This window comes from Meles meles, chromosome 20 (assembly GCF_922984935.1).
Source record: "Meles meles chromosome 20, mMelMel3.1 paternal haplotype, whole genome shotgun sequence".
Taxonomy (NCBI): Eukaryota; Metazoa; Chordata; class Mammalia; order Carnivora; family Mustelidae; genus Meles; species Meles meles.
The window spans coordinates 32,877,507-32,896,238 of NC_060085.1; the positions used below are offsets into that span (position 1 = coordinate 32,877,507).

At 43.6% G+C, this 18,732-nt stretch overlaps 1 protein-coding gene across 3 annotated transcripts in view; it reads right to left on the reverse strand.

Moving 5' to 3' along the window:
• The window catches only part of ADAMTS9 (ADAM metallopeptidase with thrombospondin type 1 motif 9), a 167,724-nt gene that overhangs the window by 83,452 nt on the left and 65,540 nt on the right, over positions 1–18,732 (reverse strand). For all 3 annotated transcript variants that reach the window (XM_045990179.1, XM_045990178.1, XM_045990177.1), the window contains exons 17-26: positions 17,552–17,718; positions 17,330–17,459; positions 16,557–16,683; positions 13,052–13,262; positions 12,301–12,465; positions 9,849–10,013; positions 6,077–6,196; positions 2,838–2,942; positions 2,532–2,699; positions 55–324 (exon numbers count right to left, since the gene is read on the reverse strand). In XM_045990179.1, the coding sequence (XP_045846135.1) occupies positions 55–324; positions 2,532–2,699; positions 2,838–2,942; positions 6,077–6,196; positions 9,849–10,013; positions 12,301–12,465; positions 13,052–13,262; positions 16,557–16,683; positions 17,330–17,459; positions 17,552–17,718 (1,628 nt within the window). The remainder of the gene's footprint in view (positions 1–54; positions 325–2,531; positions 2,700–2,837; positions 2,943–6,076; positions 6,197–9,848; positions 10,014–12,300; positions 12,466–13,051; positions 13,263–16,556; positions 16,684–17,329; positions 17,460–17,551; positions 17,719–18,732) is intronic.

Consider the following 18,732-nt stretch of genomic DNA (forward strand, 5'->3'; position numbering starts at 1 on the left):
AGCTGAAAGTGTGGAAGAGAAGAAAGCCAAGTAGAGACATCAGGGAATACTTACTGCTCCCCAGGGGCCAGTCCTCCACTGGTTTCCCCCGAGCACATGGGTGCGGCTGGGCCCTGCGCTCCGGGGGCGGGAATCCTCGTTGTGGAAGGGGTACTGAGCGAGACCACTGTCTGGGGTCCACTGAGGGCACGGCGATGTGGAACAGTCCTGGTCGGTTTCTGGGATGTAATCTGGGTCACACTCACTCTGATCAATCACGTGGTCACTGTAGTTGACACATACCACTTGCCGGGTCACCCTGCCTTGCCCACACGTCACGGAGCACTACGTTGAACATCCAGAAAGAGAAAGGATTGGTCACTGGCAGTCACAAAGCCATCCATGTACATTTTCTGTGAACGGCCCGCTGCTCACCCTGCTGCTCAGGCCCCCAACCTGGGCGCCATCCTTGCCTGCTCCCTTGTCCTTCCACCCTCCAGCCATTTCACCAAGAAACTGGCTGCTCAGTAGTCACTCTACACCCCCAATCCAGCCACTTCTCGTCATCTTCACGGTTACCTGCCCCGGCCTGGACTTACTGCAGTGGCTTTTTCAGCTGGGGTCCTGCTCACAATCTGGACACCCTCCACCCCAGCCCAAGTCTGCTGTATCACAAACCATGGCCCTTACAAATGAAAGATCAGGCCATTCTCTCCAGTGACCTCCCAATTCATTCTGAATCATGTCCAAAGTCCTCATCTTGGCCACCTCCTTGACCCATCTCCTGTCATTCTCCACGCACTGCACTTTAGCTAAACTGGGCTTACAGATGTTCCTTGAATATGCCAAGAACTCCTTACTCAGGATCTTTGCACCTGCTCTACCTTCTCCTCTACAACACAGAAGTCCATTAGACGCACTCCCTCATTTATTCAAGTCTTGCTCAATGTACTATTTGGCCTTCTTTGAGCACCCTGTCTAAAAGCACATCCCAGATTTCCCTATGCCCTTATTCTCCTTGACATTCTTCTAGTACTTGTCAGTGTTTGTTGCTGTATATAGCTATTTCTTTATTTGTTCATTGATTGGAACCTCCATCGGAATGATATCCATGAAGGCCAGAGCTTTATTATTTGCTGTTCTTTTATTTTTTTTAAGATTTTATTTATTCATTTGACAGACAGAGATCACAAGTAGGCAGAGAAGCAGGCAGAGAGAGAGGAAGAGAAGCAGTCTCCCCGCTGAGCAGAGAGCCCGATGCGGGGCTCGATCCCAGGACCCTGGGACCATGACCTGAGCTGAAGGCAGAGGTTTTAACCCACTGAGCCACCCAGGCACCCCCATTGCTTTTTCTATACTAAGCTTTTACAAATATTTGGTTCACAGACAGATGTATTTAATGGATGGATGGATGGATGGATGGATGGACAGACAGACTGAAAGCTCAAGGTATGAGAGTGAGATTATCTACCATTTATTGAGCACCTACTTAGTACTAAGCATTTAACATAGGTAATCTCAAATAATACTTACAACAATCTTGTAAGGTAGGTATACTACTTTGGTCTTTTAAGAGAAGAAATTGTGCTCAAAAACTTTAACCAGACTGCTCAAGGTCATACGGCCAGTAAATGTCAGGATCCGGATTTTTACATGGCTCTCTTTGACTCTACTCAAATTTCATACATATGCCATATTTATTGAGCTATTAATTCTCTGTTTTCCTTAGGGCTTCTTTTCACCTATCCTAAGCTTTCTATCTCCTGGGCTCTGGGATTTTTGCAAGGCAGAAAGCAGGAACTGCCTGGAGACAAAGGTTTTCCTTTACTTTCTTTCTTTTTTTTTTTTTTTTTTTTTAGATTTTATTTATTATTTATTTGAGAGAGAAAGAGAGAGCGAGAGCTATGGGGCATGAAGGGGAACAGAAGGAGAGGGTCAAGCAGATGCCACGCTGAGTGCAGAGCCCCACACAGGGCTTCACTCCACGACCCTGAGATCATGACCTGAGTGGAAATCAAGTTAGACGCTTAACTGACTGAGCCACCCAGGTGCTCCAAGAAAGGTTCTTCTACTTTTATAGAAGCCTGCCGATGGCGCCTGGTGTGCACAGGAGGCCGAGCCCATGGTACTACCTGAGGATTCCTACTTCCCACTCTGGACAGGGAAGCCAAAACTTCAAGAGACTGCGGTTACAGGAGGCATCCAGACTCCAGGCAAGAGGACCTCTCCTTACTCCCCCTTCTCTCTGGCATTTGTAGTCTGCCACCAGCCTACTATATCCTCATGTGACTCAATTCACACAAAGTTTTCCAGTCAATCCAACATGATGGGGCAAAGGAAACTGCCCACTGATTAATGTGTTTTAACAGCATCCATTTCTTATACATCTGGTTAAGATTCATACCAGCTGTACATACATGAGGCAAAATAATTTAAATTACAGACTAAGTCCAACTGTAAAATAATACCCATTGACATTTGGGACCTGTCACTAGTCATCCTCTTACGGTTCCCCCAGTCATTTCCCAATTCCAAAAAATCCACTCGCTTACAGGGCTCCAGTCCAAAGCTTTCCACCGTCCACAGGGGGTCACAGAACATTCCTCCTTTCCCACCGGTCTGGGCAGGGTCACACAGGCGCTCTCGTCAGCCACAGAGCCGTCCTCATCCCGGCAGCTGACATATCTCATCCGAGTACCTTTTCCACAAGTGGCTGAGCACTGGGTGTTGAAATAAAATAACGCAGGTATGTTATCTTGAAATGCCGATTCACTGGACAGTAACCTCCTTCCTACAGTCATGTCAGAGAACCCCCACCTCCCCTTCCACCCTCTCTATGTCTTCCGTCTATTTCTTACTGGTGTCCAAGACCCAAATCGCCACTGGGTTCTGGGTGCACTGTGTGTGCTTCTCCTTGCTTCCGGGACAGCAGGGGGAGGGTGACAAGATGGTAATTCGCAGTCCTAGATGGGGGAGGGGGACAAAAGCCAAAGTTACCGTGAAGTCCATGCACACTTTAATGGGCAAGGTGAATACAAACTTAAGGGTTAAGAATTCTAAGACCTCTGATTTCCGTGTGATTCTGGGCAAATCACAGGTCTGCTGTCAGCCCCCATGTTTTCATCTATAAAATGGGGCATAATCTGAGTCACTCTGAGTGTGCCCTGATAGTTCCTGAATGATGTTTAATACAATAGTTATTTGCCTGTTCAAGTGGAAAGAGACCAAATGTGGTAAAATGGCACCCAAGTAGGGAAAGAACAGGATATTCTTTTAAAATGATCGACTGTCAATTTTTTTTTAAAGATTTTATTTATTTATTTGACAGACAGAGATCACAAGTAGGCAGAGAGGCAGGCAGAGAAAGAGTGGGGGAAGCAGGCTCTCTGCTGAGCAGAGAGCCTGATGAGGGGCTCAATCCCAGGACCCTGGGATCACGACCCGAGCCAAAGGCAGAGGCTTTAACCCACTGAGCCACCCAGGTGCCCCTCAACTGTCAATTTTTAACAGCTCTGAAGACCAAATCCTCTTCTCACATTTCAATTCATTTCCTAATCAGAATATGCTAATCAGGAACTGGTGTTCCAACTTTCCCTATAGAGAACTCCCATGCTGTTGATGATCAAATCTAGATCCAAGTCATTATGCCAATGCCTGAAACCGATAGGATGCTCCTCGATCACTCAGAGGAAATCCCTACAGTGAACTGAGGTTATCTGCTATAGATAACATTTTCAGATTTATAAATGGGAAAACAGAAATGAGTACTTGCTCACAATTCAGCAAATATTCTTTAAGTACATATCCATTAAATGCCTGAGATGTCCAGGCATGGTGCAAAGTGTGGTGACCTCAGTGCTCAGCCCGATATCAGGGAGCTTCAAAACTGAAGGGGGAAATTCTATTTCTTGGCTCCAGACCCTGCTTATTCTTCTGCCTACGGTCCAAAGAAAACCACAGGCTACTTTTCCCATAGTGAAGAAATTGTCCATATGCTTCAACGGTGGGAGCTGCCCTATACTCCATCAGATCTTACGGAACAATTCAGAGAGAAATGTACATTTTGAAGCTCTAAGGGAGTTGCTAAGTCCTCATCTTGTGACCCTTTAGATGTAATAGCTAACATTTCACAGGCATTTAGCTTGTGGTTTAGAATATGTCAGTGATGTTAAAAAAAAAAAAAAAGATGACACAAGTCACAAGTGGTGTTTTATCATTCATCAATGACAACATGAACAACAATGCTGTATTCATTTACTTTTTGACACCCTTTGTCCATTGTTAACAACACGCATGGAAATGTGCTCAGAACAGAAGCAGGACAGTGGCCAGATGGGGCCCCAGGGCATGAGCTCTGGGCATGGTCAAGGTTCAAATCCTGTCTTTGGCAGTCAGCAAAACTGATTTACAAACCCATGTCTTCTCCTTACACAGTCTGTTTGCATAAATGATGCTAAAATCTACGAAGATTTTAGATTTCCTACCACGAAGAGGAAGGTGCTGGTAGTGACTGCCAACTGGTTCTCTTAAGAAAAAAGGTGTACGTGTGTGTATTTGTAGAAACGTATTTTTATATATTCTCACACTCACATTACAGGTGCATGTATGTCTATACTGGTATACAGATGTTTGCTTGTTTATCATAAATTTTACTAATAGAAAATTTTACTGATATATATGCCACACAGTTTACATATAACAATAATATATACAATTCTTTCTTTAAAATTCCGTATAGTCAGTTGAGTCTCACAGAATACTTTGGCTGATTTTTGTTGGATTCTTGGATCTGTGGCCAAAAAATGGTTGTAATCGCTGAATAAGTACAGTTCGGATATGAGTGAGAGTTGATATTTTGTGTTGAACAGTAAGGTGACAGGGAAACAATCAAGATCGATGTCAGAACTCCATTCATCTACCAATGACCTGAGTGACTCCTGTGCCGAAGCAGACAATGATTTCCAAATGCCAGAAGGATATTTCCTTCATTTGATGTGTTATTTACACTGTGACAGCCCTGGACGTGAGACTCTTTGAGGCATAATGTAGATTCTGCGTAATCTACATCATTATTATTTTCTCCATCACTTTCTTAAGTCTAAAAAAAAATAATTTAAATCCAGAATTACAGCATTTGCTGATTTCTGTAGTGTACACACTGCCACAATGGCTGATTTGAAGCTACCAACATGATGTCCACGAAGACAGACTCGGGAAGAGATGTGCGCTAGCTCACCGTTATTCAGTATTTCCACCTTACAGATACAAATGTAAGTGTAAATCATCGCAAGAGCACAGAGAATAGCAAAATGGAGTAAAGCAATGAGAGAGTGACGGCTGGTGTACTTACCAGCTTTGTTCTGAATACCATCTATTTAATCATAGGTTTATATTTTCCATTTTTTTAAAGATTTTATTTATTTATTTGACAGATGGAGATCACAAGTAGGCAGAGAAGCAGGCAGAGAGAGAGGAGGAAGCAGGCTCCCTGCTGAGCAGAGAGCCCGATGGGGGCTCGATCCCAGGACCCTGGATCAGGACCCGAGCCGAAGGCAGGGGCTTTAACCCACTGAGCCACCCAGGCACCCCTATATTTTCCATTTTTAATAATGCTTCTGTTTAGCAATCAGCTTGCCCAATTCCTGAGAATTTACCAATGAGCTCTTGTGAGCTGGTGCAGACCAGCTCCAGCACACGGGAGCCTGCTTCCTCCTCTCTCTCTCTGCCTGCCTCTCTGCCTACTTGTGATCTCTGTCTGTCAAATAAATAAATAAAATCTTTAAAAAAAAAAAAAAAAAAAAAAAAAAAAAAAAAAAAAAAAGAAAACAGAACCAAACGATCAACATTTGCCAGTCAATAAAATAATCAGAATCAAACGTACATACAGTTCAGAGAACCAGAGAAGAATGATCCCGGTACATCGAACTATTCGATTCAAGATGCAGCTGATAGGTACATCTGGACCATTTAGTTAATCAGCCAGTGGATCTACCTACACGCTCACATAGGAAAGGACTTCAACTGTGGCTGAACCACGGGGAAGGGCCACCATCTCAGTGCCCAAAGCCAAGCCCTGAGCTGGACAAAGGAGACTTACCTGGGTATCAGTTGGTCTAGTTGCGGCATTGCAGTCATTGTCATCTACCACGGACATGTAAGTTCCAATGATGCATTTCACAGCTCTTAGCTGGTATCCTTGTCCACAAGTGACACTGCACTGAGGGAAAGAAATACAACAAGAGGTATGCACACTGCAGCCAAGTTTATGAGAAAAAAAATTTTCCGTCACAGTGGAACAGAGGGCTGGCGCCCTGAGAAATTAAATAAAAGAGAGCAACCAGCTCTGCACACATTATATTCATCAATATCACTTAGATACTTGGAATTATTTCGACCTCCCATTGGAATTTTATTTGCAGGAGTTCAACTCCTTGACTGTGATTCGATAGATCCCTAATTTCAAAACTTACGACAAAGCTACAGTGATCGAAACAAAATAGAATAGAATTGAGTCCAGCAATAAACCCAGACATCTATGGCCAAATGCTTTTTTTTTTTTTTAAAGATTTTATTTATTTATTTGACAGACAGAGATCACAAGTAGGGAGAGAGGCAGGCAGAGAGAGAGGAAGGGAAGCAGGCTCCCCGCTGAGCAGAGAGCCCGATGCGGGGCTCGATCCCAGGACCCTGGGATCATGACCCGAGCGAAAGGCAGAGGCTTTAACCCACTGAGCCACCCAGGCGCCCCATGGCCGAATGCTTTCCAACAAATTCTCAGCCATACAATGGGGGAAAGAATAATCTTTTTAATGAATGGTCATGGCACAAGTGGCTATCTATATGCAAAAGCATGAAGCGGAACCCTTAACCCCTAACTCCAAAGAGATCAAAGACCTCAACATAAGAGCTAAAACTATAAACTCTGAGAGGAAAAGATTATCTAAAAGCTTTGTGATGTGGCATTTAGTAATGATCTCTTGGATATGTCACCCCAAGCACAGGCAAAAAGAAAAAAAAAGGGACAAGTTGTATTTTATCACAATTTGTGATTAAAATCGCATCCTCAATGGACACCATGTGCAGAGTGGAAAGGCAACCCACCACAGGACTGGAGAAAATATTTGCAAATCAAATATCTGATAAAGGGTTGAAAAACCACAATATACAGAACAGCTATAATTCAACATCAAAAAGCAAACTTCCTTAAAAAATAGGAAAAGAAGCACTGTTAAGCTGTATGCTTAAGGAGCACCTGGGTGGCTCAGGAGGTTGAGCTGGCTCTTGATTTTTGCTTGGGTCATGATCTCAGGTTGTGATCCTGGGTCGTGGGATCAAGCCCGGTGGGGGGCTCTGCATGCAGTGTGAAATCTATCGTCCCTCTCCCTCCCTTACTCTCCTTCGACCCTCTCCCCGCTCTCTCTTTAAAGTGGATAGGTAAAATCTTTTGGAAAAAGAAAACAAGCAAAAATAAAAACCAACAAAAAACTGTATACTTATAAATGGTTAAGATGCGGGGTACTTGGGTGGTTCAGTCAGTTAAGTGTTCAACTCTTGACTTTGGCTCAGGTCATGATCTCCGAGTGGTGAGATCAAGCCCCACGTCAGGCTCTGTGCTCAGTTCAGAGTCTGCATGAGATTCTCTCTCTCCCTCCCTTCTGCCCCTCCCCCAGCTCATGCTCTCCCTTTCTCGCTCTCAATAAATAAAATCTTAAAAGAAAGGTTAAGATAGTAAATTTGATGTGGTATGTTTTTTGACCATAATTACGATTTTTTTAAAATGGGAAAATGAAAAGATTTTCAGTCCCATTTGTTATTGGAGAAGATACAAAATCGAAATCGTAATGATATACTACTTTACTCCCACTACGAGAGCCATAATTGAGAAGGGGGGAAATAAAAGACACAGACAGGGAAATCGCAACCCTTGTGTGTTGTTGGTAGGAATGTAAAATGGTGCCGGTTCTATGGAAAACTGTTAAAAAGTTAAACACAGACTTACCATAGGATCCAACAATGCCACTCCTGGGGATACACCCCAAAAGAATTGAAATCAGGTACTAAAACAAGCACTCACACATGAACATTCATCTCAGCCCCATTCACAACATCCAAAAGGTACAAACAATCCAAACGTCCAGCCAGGTGTGGATGGATAAACACATGAGGTACATCAGCATAATGCAACATTACGCAGCCACAGAAAGGACTGAGGTACAGATATGTGTTCCAATTCAGACCCTGGAACATGTATGCTACGTGAAATATATCAAAGCCAAAGGTCACATATTGCATGATTCCATTTACACAGAATACTGAGAAATCCATGGAAGTAGAGAACAGACTGTTGGTTGCCAGGGACTATAGGGGTAGGGGAAAATGGGGGAGAAATGGCTTTCTGGGTACTTTGGGGTGATGAGAAAGTTCTGGAACTAGCGGGGGGCGGGTAGGTGTACTACATTACGAACGTACTAAAAGCCACTGAGCCTTTCACATGGAACTGCTTAGTTATGTGACATGTGTCTTACTTCAAGTAAGAAACAGACTAAATGTGCTCCTAATATTAGCCTAAAAATATGAGAAGAAAATCAGATGTATCAATAATAATAGTAATCTGTGCAGAGTTAAGGAATGGGCTTTGTTTTGTTCTTTTTGCTAAATTACGTTTTGCAAAAAATTTCTCTCCCGGCCATGTATTACTCTTAAATAATATGTTAAGGAAAAAAAACCCCAAAACAAGTTGTTACCCTGAATTGCATGTTCGATTAAAGGAAGAGCAAATCTCTGGCTAGGATTGGTCTGGTGTAGACACAGAAAAAAAAAAAAAAATAGGTCCATTAGTTCCAAAAGATATTATACTCAAATCTTCATAGTGATTCTGAGCTGGATTCCCCATTGGTCTTTCTCTTATTCCCTAAGAGTCATACAGATGCGGACAAAAAGGAGGAGGCTGGACTTAGGAGTGTAAGAGACTCTCCCTGTTCAGTAGGATCAGACATGATCAGCTCCTCTGCCTGTGGGTGGGAGGGTTCCCAAGAGTGTCAGTTGGATAGAAATTTTAAGGGAGTAGTGATAAAGCCGCTCCCATTTATTGCATGCATCCTGGAAACAGACAGACACCAGGAGAGTTGCTGAGGCTGGGCCAGGTGGGGGGAGAGTTATTCTTCAAGAGCCTGTGAAAGTGACAGCAGACAGCTGCTTTGCTTCTCTTGGGAACTCAGAGTGCTGCTTAAATAGTACCCAGGATGCTTTTGCTTCTATATTAGGAAGGACTTAATTCCCAGAGCAGTGGCTTCTCAAATGGGAGCCTAAGGGAAACGTTCACTCTCTCCTTTAAGAATAGTTCAGGTTAAGACTGTGGGACTTGCAGACTAGGGGACTCGGAAAAGAATCTGGCAAAGTGAGATGATCCTGCCACTTTTGATCAAATCACTTCTGCAGGAAGGGTCTGACTTATACATGAGAGGTGAGCCCAAAAGTCCCTCCCAAATCCCAGTCCAGACACCCCGGCTGAAGGCTCTGGACCCCATTCTGTAAGGACCCACAGCAGGACGCTGGAACATACCAGCCAGACACAAGATCTGTTGTCAGTTTGTTCCAACACTTGTGTGCTCGAAGCACAGTTTTCACCCCAGGGCGAGGACCTGCCTGCGGGTCTGCAAAGGGAACAATCGGCTTCAGGAGGGCAAGCAGCAGTCCTCAGACCCGGCGCAAAATGGCTGCAGTTTCTCGTGCTCCATCCGGCCTCACGGCGGTATGGTGTTAAGTCCCAAGACCCAGTCGTTAAATCCCCACCCCTGGAATGCCCCTCTGCAAGCCCTCTTCAGATAAGAAGGAAAGAATGTAGTTAAGAACTTTATCGTTCAAAATACCTGTCCCCAGGGACCCGCCTGCCAGGACGCACATTCTGGCTGCTGACACGTCTGCATGGAGGCCGGCTTGGTCTCAGGGTTGCAGAGTCGATCACTCAATCGATCTTCACCAAACTGACACCACACCTGGCGGTGTTTATGCCCTTTTCCGCAGGTGACCAGGCACTGTGGTAAAGAGCACAGCCAATCAGGGGTGTTCCTGAACAACGTGTTGTGGCTCCCGGGGATTACTCACGGATTATCAGGAACACATGCGCTCCCTTCCCACAGCCATTCCTCTCTCTGCTAGCAATCTGTAAATGCATCAAGGCTCATTTTTCTTCCTTCCTTCCTCTCTCTTTCCCTCGCTCATTCTCTGTCTATAAAGGCTCTGGGACGGTGTCAAGTCCAGAATGAACTCAGCCTGGCACTACGCCATGAGACACACATGTCCCCTGACTTATGGCGGGTTATATCCAGGTAAACCCACTGCAAACTCAAAATATCCTAAGTCAAAAAAATGCACTTACGACCGCTCACCAACCCCACTTCTGAGTAGAGGCCAGGCCTCCTGAAACGTGGACAGAACACTCACGTTAGCCTACAGTGGAGCCAAGTCATCCAACACGAAGCCTAGTTTATCATAAAGTGTCGAACATCTCATGCAATTTACTGCATTCTGTACTGAAAGTGAAAAGCAGAGCTGTCCTGTGGACACAGGATGATTGACCCTCACGTGATTTCGACCGCACAACTGCCTGGGAGCTGCTGCCACCCAGCACCCTAAGAGGGTGTGTACCACCCATCGCCAGCCCAGGAAAGGATCCAGATTCAAAACTCCAAGTACGGTGTCTGCTAAATGTGTATTGATTGCTTTCACGACACCGTAAAGTACAAACATTGTTAAGTTGAACCATTGTAAGTCGGGGCGAGTCTGTATCATAAAACAACATTCCGTGATTTTCTAGTGCAGGAGTTAAGCATAGGGAATTTATGAGCCAGACCAAGGTGGGTTTTAATCCTACTACAAACAGCTACAGGTAGTAAGTCAAGTGACGGTTCTGTACTTCCATCTCTTCTGTACTTTCTCATCTCTACAAAGGGATAACAGTAATTCCTACTGCAAAGGACTGTGAAGACCGAATGAAAAAAAATCTAAGTAACATACTTAGCACACGTTCATTTAATAGATGTTAAATACTGTCATCATGACTACCCAGGCGCATTGTGGAAAATTTGAAAAATACAGAAACATGTAAAAGAGAAAGCTGTAATAAACCAAAAAATTCTGACTACCTGGGGATCCTCATAATTATTTTGCTGTTTTCTTCCCAGTTTTTCAGGCTAAGGAATGCTGGATTACCCTGCATATATGGTTTGATGTCTCTCCCACCTCCATTTTAGCAAGTCCTCTTGCAAAAAAGGTTAATTGATCTGAAATGATACCTTAGCTATTCTTAGCCATCTAGGCTAAGTTAGCCCACTAACTTCTTTCATCTTTTTTTTAAAAAACCAAACACTAGCTTTGATGCTAAAGCAGCTTGTTAACAGAACAAAACCAGCAGGTCTGTTGTTCACTTGTGCGGGAATCAGACACTGTTACTCACAGGTACTTGCCTGCCTACCGTTTCAGGGGCATTAATAATACCCTTTTAAGATTCCTATTGTATTTGCTGTTGAAAGCAAACAGTTAACACTGTGCTTACGTGGTCGAGATAAGCAAATGGGCATCGAAGCTATAGGAGAGAAACGAATACCTCTTTCCCCACATTCCTGACTTGGCCCATAAGTCAGGGACCTTCTGTTTCCCTTCCACTTGCCCCCGTGAGGGAAGGCTGAGGGAGTCGCCTGAGTGGTGCGAATCTCATTGGGCTGGGTTAATAGTGACGAAAGAGGCTTTCAGCTTCCTTCTCTTGCTGTCACCTATGCTAAGCAATGAGGGCTTGCCTAAGGCTTCATCAGGTCAGGCAGGAGAGAGGCTAAAGTCTGGAACACTCCAGTAGTCCCTTCTTTTCTAAGGTTTCCATTAGCAACGGGATGGGTACGTCAGACAGACCACTTACTGGGGTCTAATTCTCTTATTTCACAGATGAGAAAATAGGAAACCTCCTTTTTTTTTCCCTTTAGCTTCAGTCTAAGCCAGCATGGCTTTGTAATTAATAAAGCCCTTATTTTCCTTTACAATGACTTAGTGGGGGCTCAAAGAGGAGGAAAGGGAGAGATAGGAACTTCAAAAATCACCAACAGAAGCTCTCAGAGTGGATGATACAGCCAAACCCACCGTGCCCCTGGGGTCACCAGTGGGCCAGTCACACCCCGCACAGCACTCCTGGGGCTGATTGAGGACCTCCGTTGCTTTATCCAGGGGAGGGGGGATAAGCGAACAGCAGGTGTAGACTTGAGGAGAGCTGGAGAGACTCAGAATTAGGGTAACAGAGATGACCTAGGGGAAATAAGAGCCCCCTTATCTCACCTCTGACCAGTCTGCCGTTTCCCACTGTGGACAAGGGAACTCACTGCATCTCTGAACAGTGACTTTCTCTTGATGTGAGCATTTGCTGTCATCCAGGACATCATTGCGGGTGTTGACACAAATAGCCCTTCTCCTCTGGCTTCCACCATCGCAGCTTTTCGAACACTAGAAGGAAAATACAGTTTTAGAGCAGCTTTAGGTTCATGCCAAATGAAACTGTTGTAAGTTTCTCCCCCAGCACAGTTGGGGTCCTGGCTATGCCACCTTGTCTCTTTCAGCCCTTAAGAAACAACCACCCAGGGGCACCTGGGTGGCTCAGTGGGTTAAAGCCTCTGGCTTTCGCTCAGGTCATGATCCCAGGGTCCTGGGAATTAGCCCCACATCGGGCTCTCTGCTCGGCGGGGAGCCTGCTTCCTCCTCTCTCTCTCTCTCTGCCTGCCTCTCTCCCTACTTGTGATCTCTGTCTGTCAAATAAATAAATAAAATCTTAAAAAAAAAAAAAAAAAACTCGGAGTGGCCTGTGGGGTATGGAGAAAGGGATTAGAGGAGTTGCTCCACCGCTCTCAACTTCCCACACACCATGTTCAGTGTCATATGATCAGACATTACAAATGGATCACGGTACGCTTCTGCAGAATGAGGTCAGGCATTGTAAATCAATCACAGAACTAATCAGTTCGTTGATTAGCCACCATCAACCAATCAGACTCAGCATCCAAGAAGAAGACTCACTGAGTGAGAACCAACTTACTTCAGTCCATGCAGAATAGCGCCAGCCACCCGTGTTACATTCTCCTGAGCATTTTTCCTGGTTGCTTGGTTTGGGGTGACCACTGCAAAAACTGTCGTCAACCTTCTCGGTCTTCCCATCCAGCCTGCTGTATTTGGCACAGTAGATGTCTAACGTGCGGTACCCCAAGCCACACTGGGCACTACATTCACTCCGGCTGGCAATGTGCCACCTACGCACAGTGGGGAGAAACCAACATTTCCATTAAATATGTATGTCCTATCTATATTCAACTGGTAGAAGAATGGAGTTCCTTTTTCTTCTTTAACTCAAACACCACAAAACCCAAAGCTACAGTCAGTTACTGGAATTCAATTTAAAACCAACATATCCATGTATTTTTCATGGCTGCCAATGCACATGGATGTCACAGAGGGCTAGTCAGAAGCTCTATCTTTGTGAAGATTCTCCCTTGATACGTTCCATCTGAAATTCAAGCAACCCCAAAGAAGAAAACATTGGAATTCAACAGAGCAAAAAAAAAAAAAAAAAAAGGCAATTTTCTATTTAAAAGGTTCATGAAACTCAGGATTTCATTTCTCAGGAGGGCTGCATCTGATAGAGACCCGCTGCTGGAAACGCTCCTTAGACAACTTCCTTTATATGGGCCGTGCTAAAACGTGTTCACTGGCCATCCTGTGACTTCATAAAGGGATGGATAATTGGACTGTAACTGTGAATTTCAAGTGTGCCAAACTCTGTGAATAAAGACTGAGTTCCTTCTAAACATGGACCACAGTCTATATAGTTTGAGTAAACCATTATTTTTTAAAGATTCAATTTTCTTTTTAGAGCAGTTTTAGGTTCATGCCAAAACTGAGAGGAAGGTACAGAGACTTCCCATATGCCCCGGTCCCCATACCTGCACAGCTTTCCCATTATCAGCATCTCCCCACAAAGTGGGGCACATGCTTAAAAACTGACATATTCTTTTAATGCCCCCCACGTACGGTCAGTGCTCAAATTAAAATGCAAAACTTTAAAACTGAATAGAAGAGTATAAATAAACGAGCTCAAAATGTAGGTTGTTGATTCAATTTAACAATCCAAAGAGGATAATTTCTTCATAATCTTCATTTGAATTAACTTCTGTTAATTGTCTACTTCTCAGAAATTGGGTAGTTTGCCAAATACAAATGCCCTAAGAATTCTTCCATCCACACCTGTCCAGGGGCAGGACTGGGAAACATTGAGGAATACTGGCCACAGGCTTATCTTGGAGTTCCTCACAGATGCTTAAAAGTAGGTCAGAGTTGACCAACTTCTCCATTGGGCATGCAAAGTGGGCTACTGAGATTTTCCATCAGAGGGACGCAGTATTTTGGGATTTTGTTCTAACCGGAACACGTTAAATGAAGGACTGTAAAACAATGCTTTATCTCATCCTGTCAAATTTAATCTGGGCAAACTCTCACATCCCTGAGGAAGTGAGGTAAAAATGTGGTCCAATTCAATAGAAGCATCTGGAACTTTCATCTGCTCTTTGATTATTGGCTACCTTCTCTTTGCCTTCATCACCATTTTCTCATGGAAAGCTTATACATCCTGGGTGAGGGAGGCAGGAGTCCTGTCCCTACAAGAAAAGACACCAGCAGATCAAGTGGAAAAGGGTCTCCCTGATAGTCACAGTATCTTCAGAATTTGAGCAGAGAACCTGGAAGAGTCTGGAAATGTCACAGCGTTGCCTTAGGAAAGTTCTCCTCAAGGTGCTATTATCGTCTGCTTTGTAGTCTCTCCCCATAAGGTGGTCTTAACTTCAGTGTTCTGAATTCGTTCAGTTTATTTCATGTGACAATGCATTTTATTAGTATATTTCAGAGAAGCAAAGTATTTGTTTTAAGTGGAAACAAAAAATGTACATGCCTCTGTGGGTGTGTGGGGCATTGTGGGAGTAAACAATACTAGGAATAAATTTGGGAACTACTGGTTTAAGCAGGTTTCTGTATTTCAGAACTTCTCTGGGTCTTCCAAATGTTAATCAACATGACGCATGTCTACACAGCAGAGGAGAGAGTTGGTAAGGCTTCTCGAACATACTGGCTTACCACAAATCGTCTCGTGGAACTAGTGTTCCACAGACACGCTTTGGGAAAATTATTTAGAGTTCTACACATCAGTAACAATCCTCTCTCCAATCTTTCAGCATTGTCCATGGCTATTCAGCAGCAATTAGTATGAATCACAACAACAGTGACTGTCAGGTTTTTTGTGAGTGAACAGTTTGGCAATTAAATAATTTTTCTGAAAAAAATTTTTTTTTCTGAAAAGGTCTTAACTCTAATTTAACTAAATTAACTCAACTGGCTGAAGCAATGGGCTTATAAGTATATTACTTACCTATAACAAAAATTAAAACTGCATAGTGTAAATGTCTGCCTTTCAGTGTCTTGGGTTTTTTCTTTCCACAATGACTTATCAATGCCTTGTGACAAACCCATGAACAAACAGGTCAGCGACACTGCATAGACACGAAGTACAGTGGGGGTGGAGAGAGCCTGGCTTTGAAGTCAAAGCCATCAGGTCAGGTCTGGCAAAGATGTGGCACTCACGCCATGTCTCCCACACCTACTTGCATGACAGACATTACTAATTGATCCCGGCACTCCTCTTTTCTCTTGGAGCCTAGAGAGGGCCTTATAATCTTTACTCTAGCACTACAGGCGGTCAATATCATTGGCTAAGACTTGGCATTGTGAAGTAAAGGCTGCGAAAAGCTTAAGTATTCACTTTGCCACTTACAAATGGTAAGATCCTCACAATTTCCCACACCATTCTACACTGCTAATTTCTCTTCTGTAAAAGGAGAATTAAAGCCTCAACTCATGTTACCTGCATTTAACTGTCATTCAGAGTATACAAAGCCATGCCCAGGCTATTTAATATTCAAACATGGCACAGTCAACCTTGCAGGTAGATGGGAAGGCTTTAGAATTCTGTACCCGCTCACTACTTCTTATCTCAGATTTAATCTTAAACACAGAGCACTTTCCATATCTACACATCTGCATGAAGATTTTCTTCTAGTTCCTTCCATGACTTTACACTAGTGCACTGCAACTTTCATATGCATGAGATTTCTTCTACTGGGTGATAAACAGTCTTGGTGTATAGGGAACAACATGCGGGTACTCTGAGAGATGACATTTCCCCATTTTCTGTTGACATTCATACCAAACATTTACATAAGATACAACTCAATCCTAACAATGCCTAGCACTGAGTTGTGAGGGTGAAATGAGAACTTCTCTTGGCAAATGCCATACTCTATCAGCTATTTTTAATTCTTAAGAGAAGAACAAGAAATCTGCAGGCATATGTCTTGGATAATTGGTTTCAGAGGGATGGAAACTTGGCTGAAGCTTATTTCACAGAAACACCTAAAGACCACTATCTCTTCCTTCTGTTCCTCCCTCTTCCAAGACCCTCACAGCTCACAGTAAAGACCACGAACAAACACCGGCCTCACCTCAGGTCACAGTCAGTGCCGCAAGGTTCGGTAATGGGCGCTGGCTGGGGCAGCCGGTCACATCTTTGATCAGAAACCGTAAGCTGATCAGATTCCCGGGTGCAAACAGGTTTTCTCTTCCTCTCCCCTAGGCAAGGAGGGAAAAAAAAAACTTCGTCAGAGAAAGTTACCTATTCCAGAAACTATTTAGACCAGGGGACTGGCAAACATTTTCTTTAGTGGGTTAAATAGTAAACATTTTTGGTTTTGTGCGCCATATGATCTCTGTCACAACTATTCAACTCTGCCATTATCGGGCAAAAGCAAATGCTCATAAATAATATGTAAAAATGGTGTAATTGTGTTTCAATAAAACTTTATTTATAAAAGCCAAATAGCAAGCTAGATTTAGCCCACTGGCTATAGTTTGCTGACCCCTAATTTAGGCAAAAGGAAATGAGATAAATCATGTATGATATGATTACTAAGTCTGTGTCTCTGGAAAATGAAAGTAGCAGAGCTGATTTTGCTTGGGTTCACACATGTATATGAATCTTGTAGGGAGTGGAAACCCAACATATCCTGAATCCCTTAAAAAGTTCAACTTTCCCCCCCTAAAATAACCAGAAAGATGCAGAGAAAGGAGATCAGAGAATTCATGCAGATAAAAAGTTTTATAGATTACATGCATTTGGCTGCTGCCAAAGAAAAATCAATAAAAAGAATAAAAAACAAAAACAAAACCAAAAATATCAAAACCTCAAATCCCCAAAACTCCACTGAAAAGTTGATACCTTGGCAGGGTTTGCTGCAGGCTTGCCAGGGCCCATGACTGTTCCAGTAAAACTGCTGGGGCTTGTCTTCAATTGGAATATTGAAAGAATAGCGCACGTCAGGGTTGTATAACTTTCCCACCGATAACACCTGGAATGAGCAGACAAAATGGAGAAGATGTTTGCAGGTCCAGTGACACTACATGGAAGGAAAGGGTCATGGGCTCAAGGTCAAGTTTTTACCTGAAGCAAAAGTTCTTGTTCAATGCGGTCTGTGGAGTTAATCCTTTCCACTACATTGTCAGACCCGCTGTACTCTATCACAGCGTTCCCAATGCGGATCTCCCTTTTGGACATTGTGACAACAAAGTCTCCATTGAGCAAGAATTCACCTTTACTGCTTGATAAAGCTGTAGATGAGAAAAGATAATTCACTGATTTGCTGCCAGTGACTTGCTGTCTGAAATACAAAAGAGCATTCTGAAAGGCAAAGTCGGGAGAGCAAAGAATATCTACTTCTCCGTCAGACAGGATGGACTCAAATGCTATTTTTCCCACTTGCCAGCTATGAGGCCTTGGCAACTCACTTTCCCTCTCCCCATCTCCTCCTCCTCCGTTTCCTCATCTTTAAAATGGAGATTCTCAAAGGGTGGGTGTCTACCCACCCTTGTAATTCTATTACTGAAATATAAGCATTCTAATTAGTGTGGGGTTTGATACAGAAGCCCCACAATACAGCCTTACAGATAGAAACAGAGGCCTTATGATCTGAAAATATGTACTAATGAACTAAACATTTACAAAATTAATTCCCATACAAATATCCCTATTTTTTGTTAGCATTAGTTGAGCCTATAGAATCTTTTGTCAGTCTTTCTTGACAGATAATGGAATCTGAAAATCTGTGGCAGACATGATGCTTAAATGTCACTCTTTCAGTGAGGCCTAGTGTAGCAGCCAGCCTCCAAGATGGCCCCAATGGCCTTTGCCTCTTGATATTCACACCCTGTGTTGTCCTCTCCCACATGGGATCACACTGACTGTGTAATCACTAGGATTTTGAGGAAATGACAGAATGTGACTTCCAAGGTCAGGTCTCAGGCGCTGTGGCTCTACCTTGCTCTTTCTCTGGCTTTGGGAGAAGCCCACTGAGCTGCCATGTTGTGAGGTAACCCAAGCAGCCCTCGCTGAGAGGCCTCCTGTGAAGAAATAAAGCCTTCTGCCAATAGCATCTCAATGAGGCATTTGGGAAGTGGATCTGCCCACCCCAATCAAGCTTTTAGATGTGATCATAGCCCTAAATGAATTTTTTTTAAAGATTTTATTTATTCATTTGAGGGAGAGGGAGAGCGTAAGAGGGGAAAAGGTCAGAGGGAGAAGCAGACTCCCCATGGAGATGGGAGCCCAATACAGGATCGATCTCG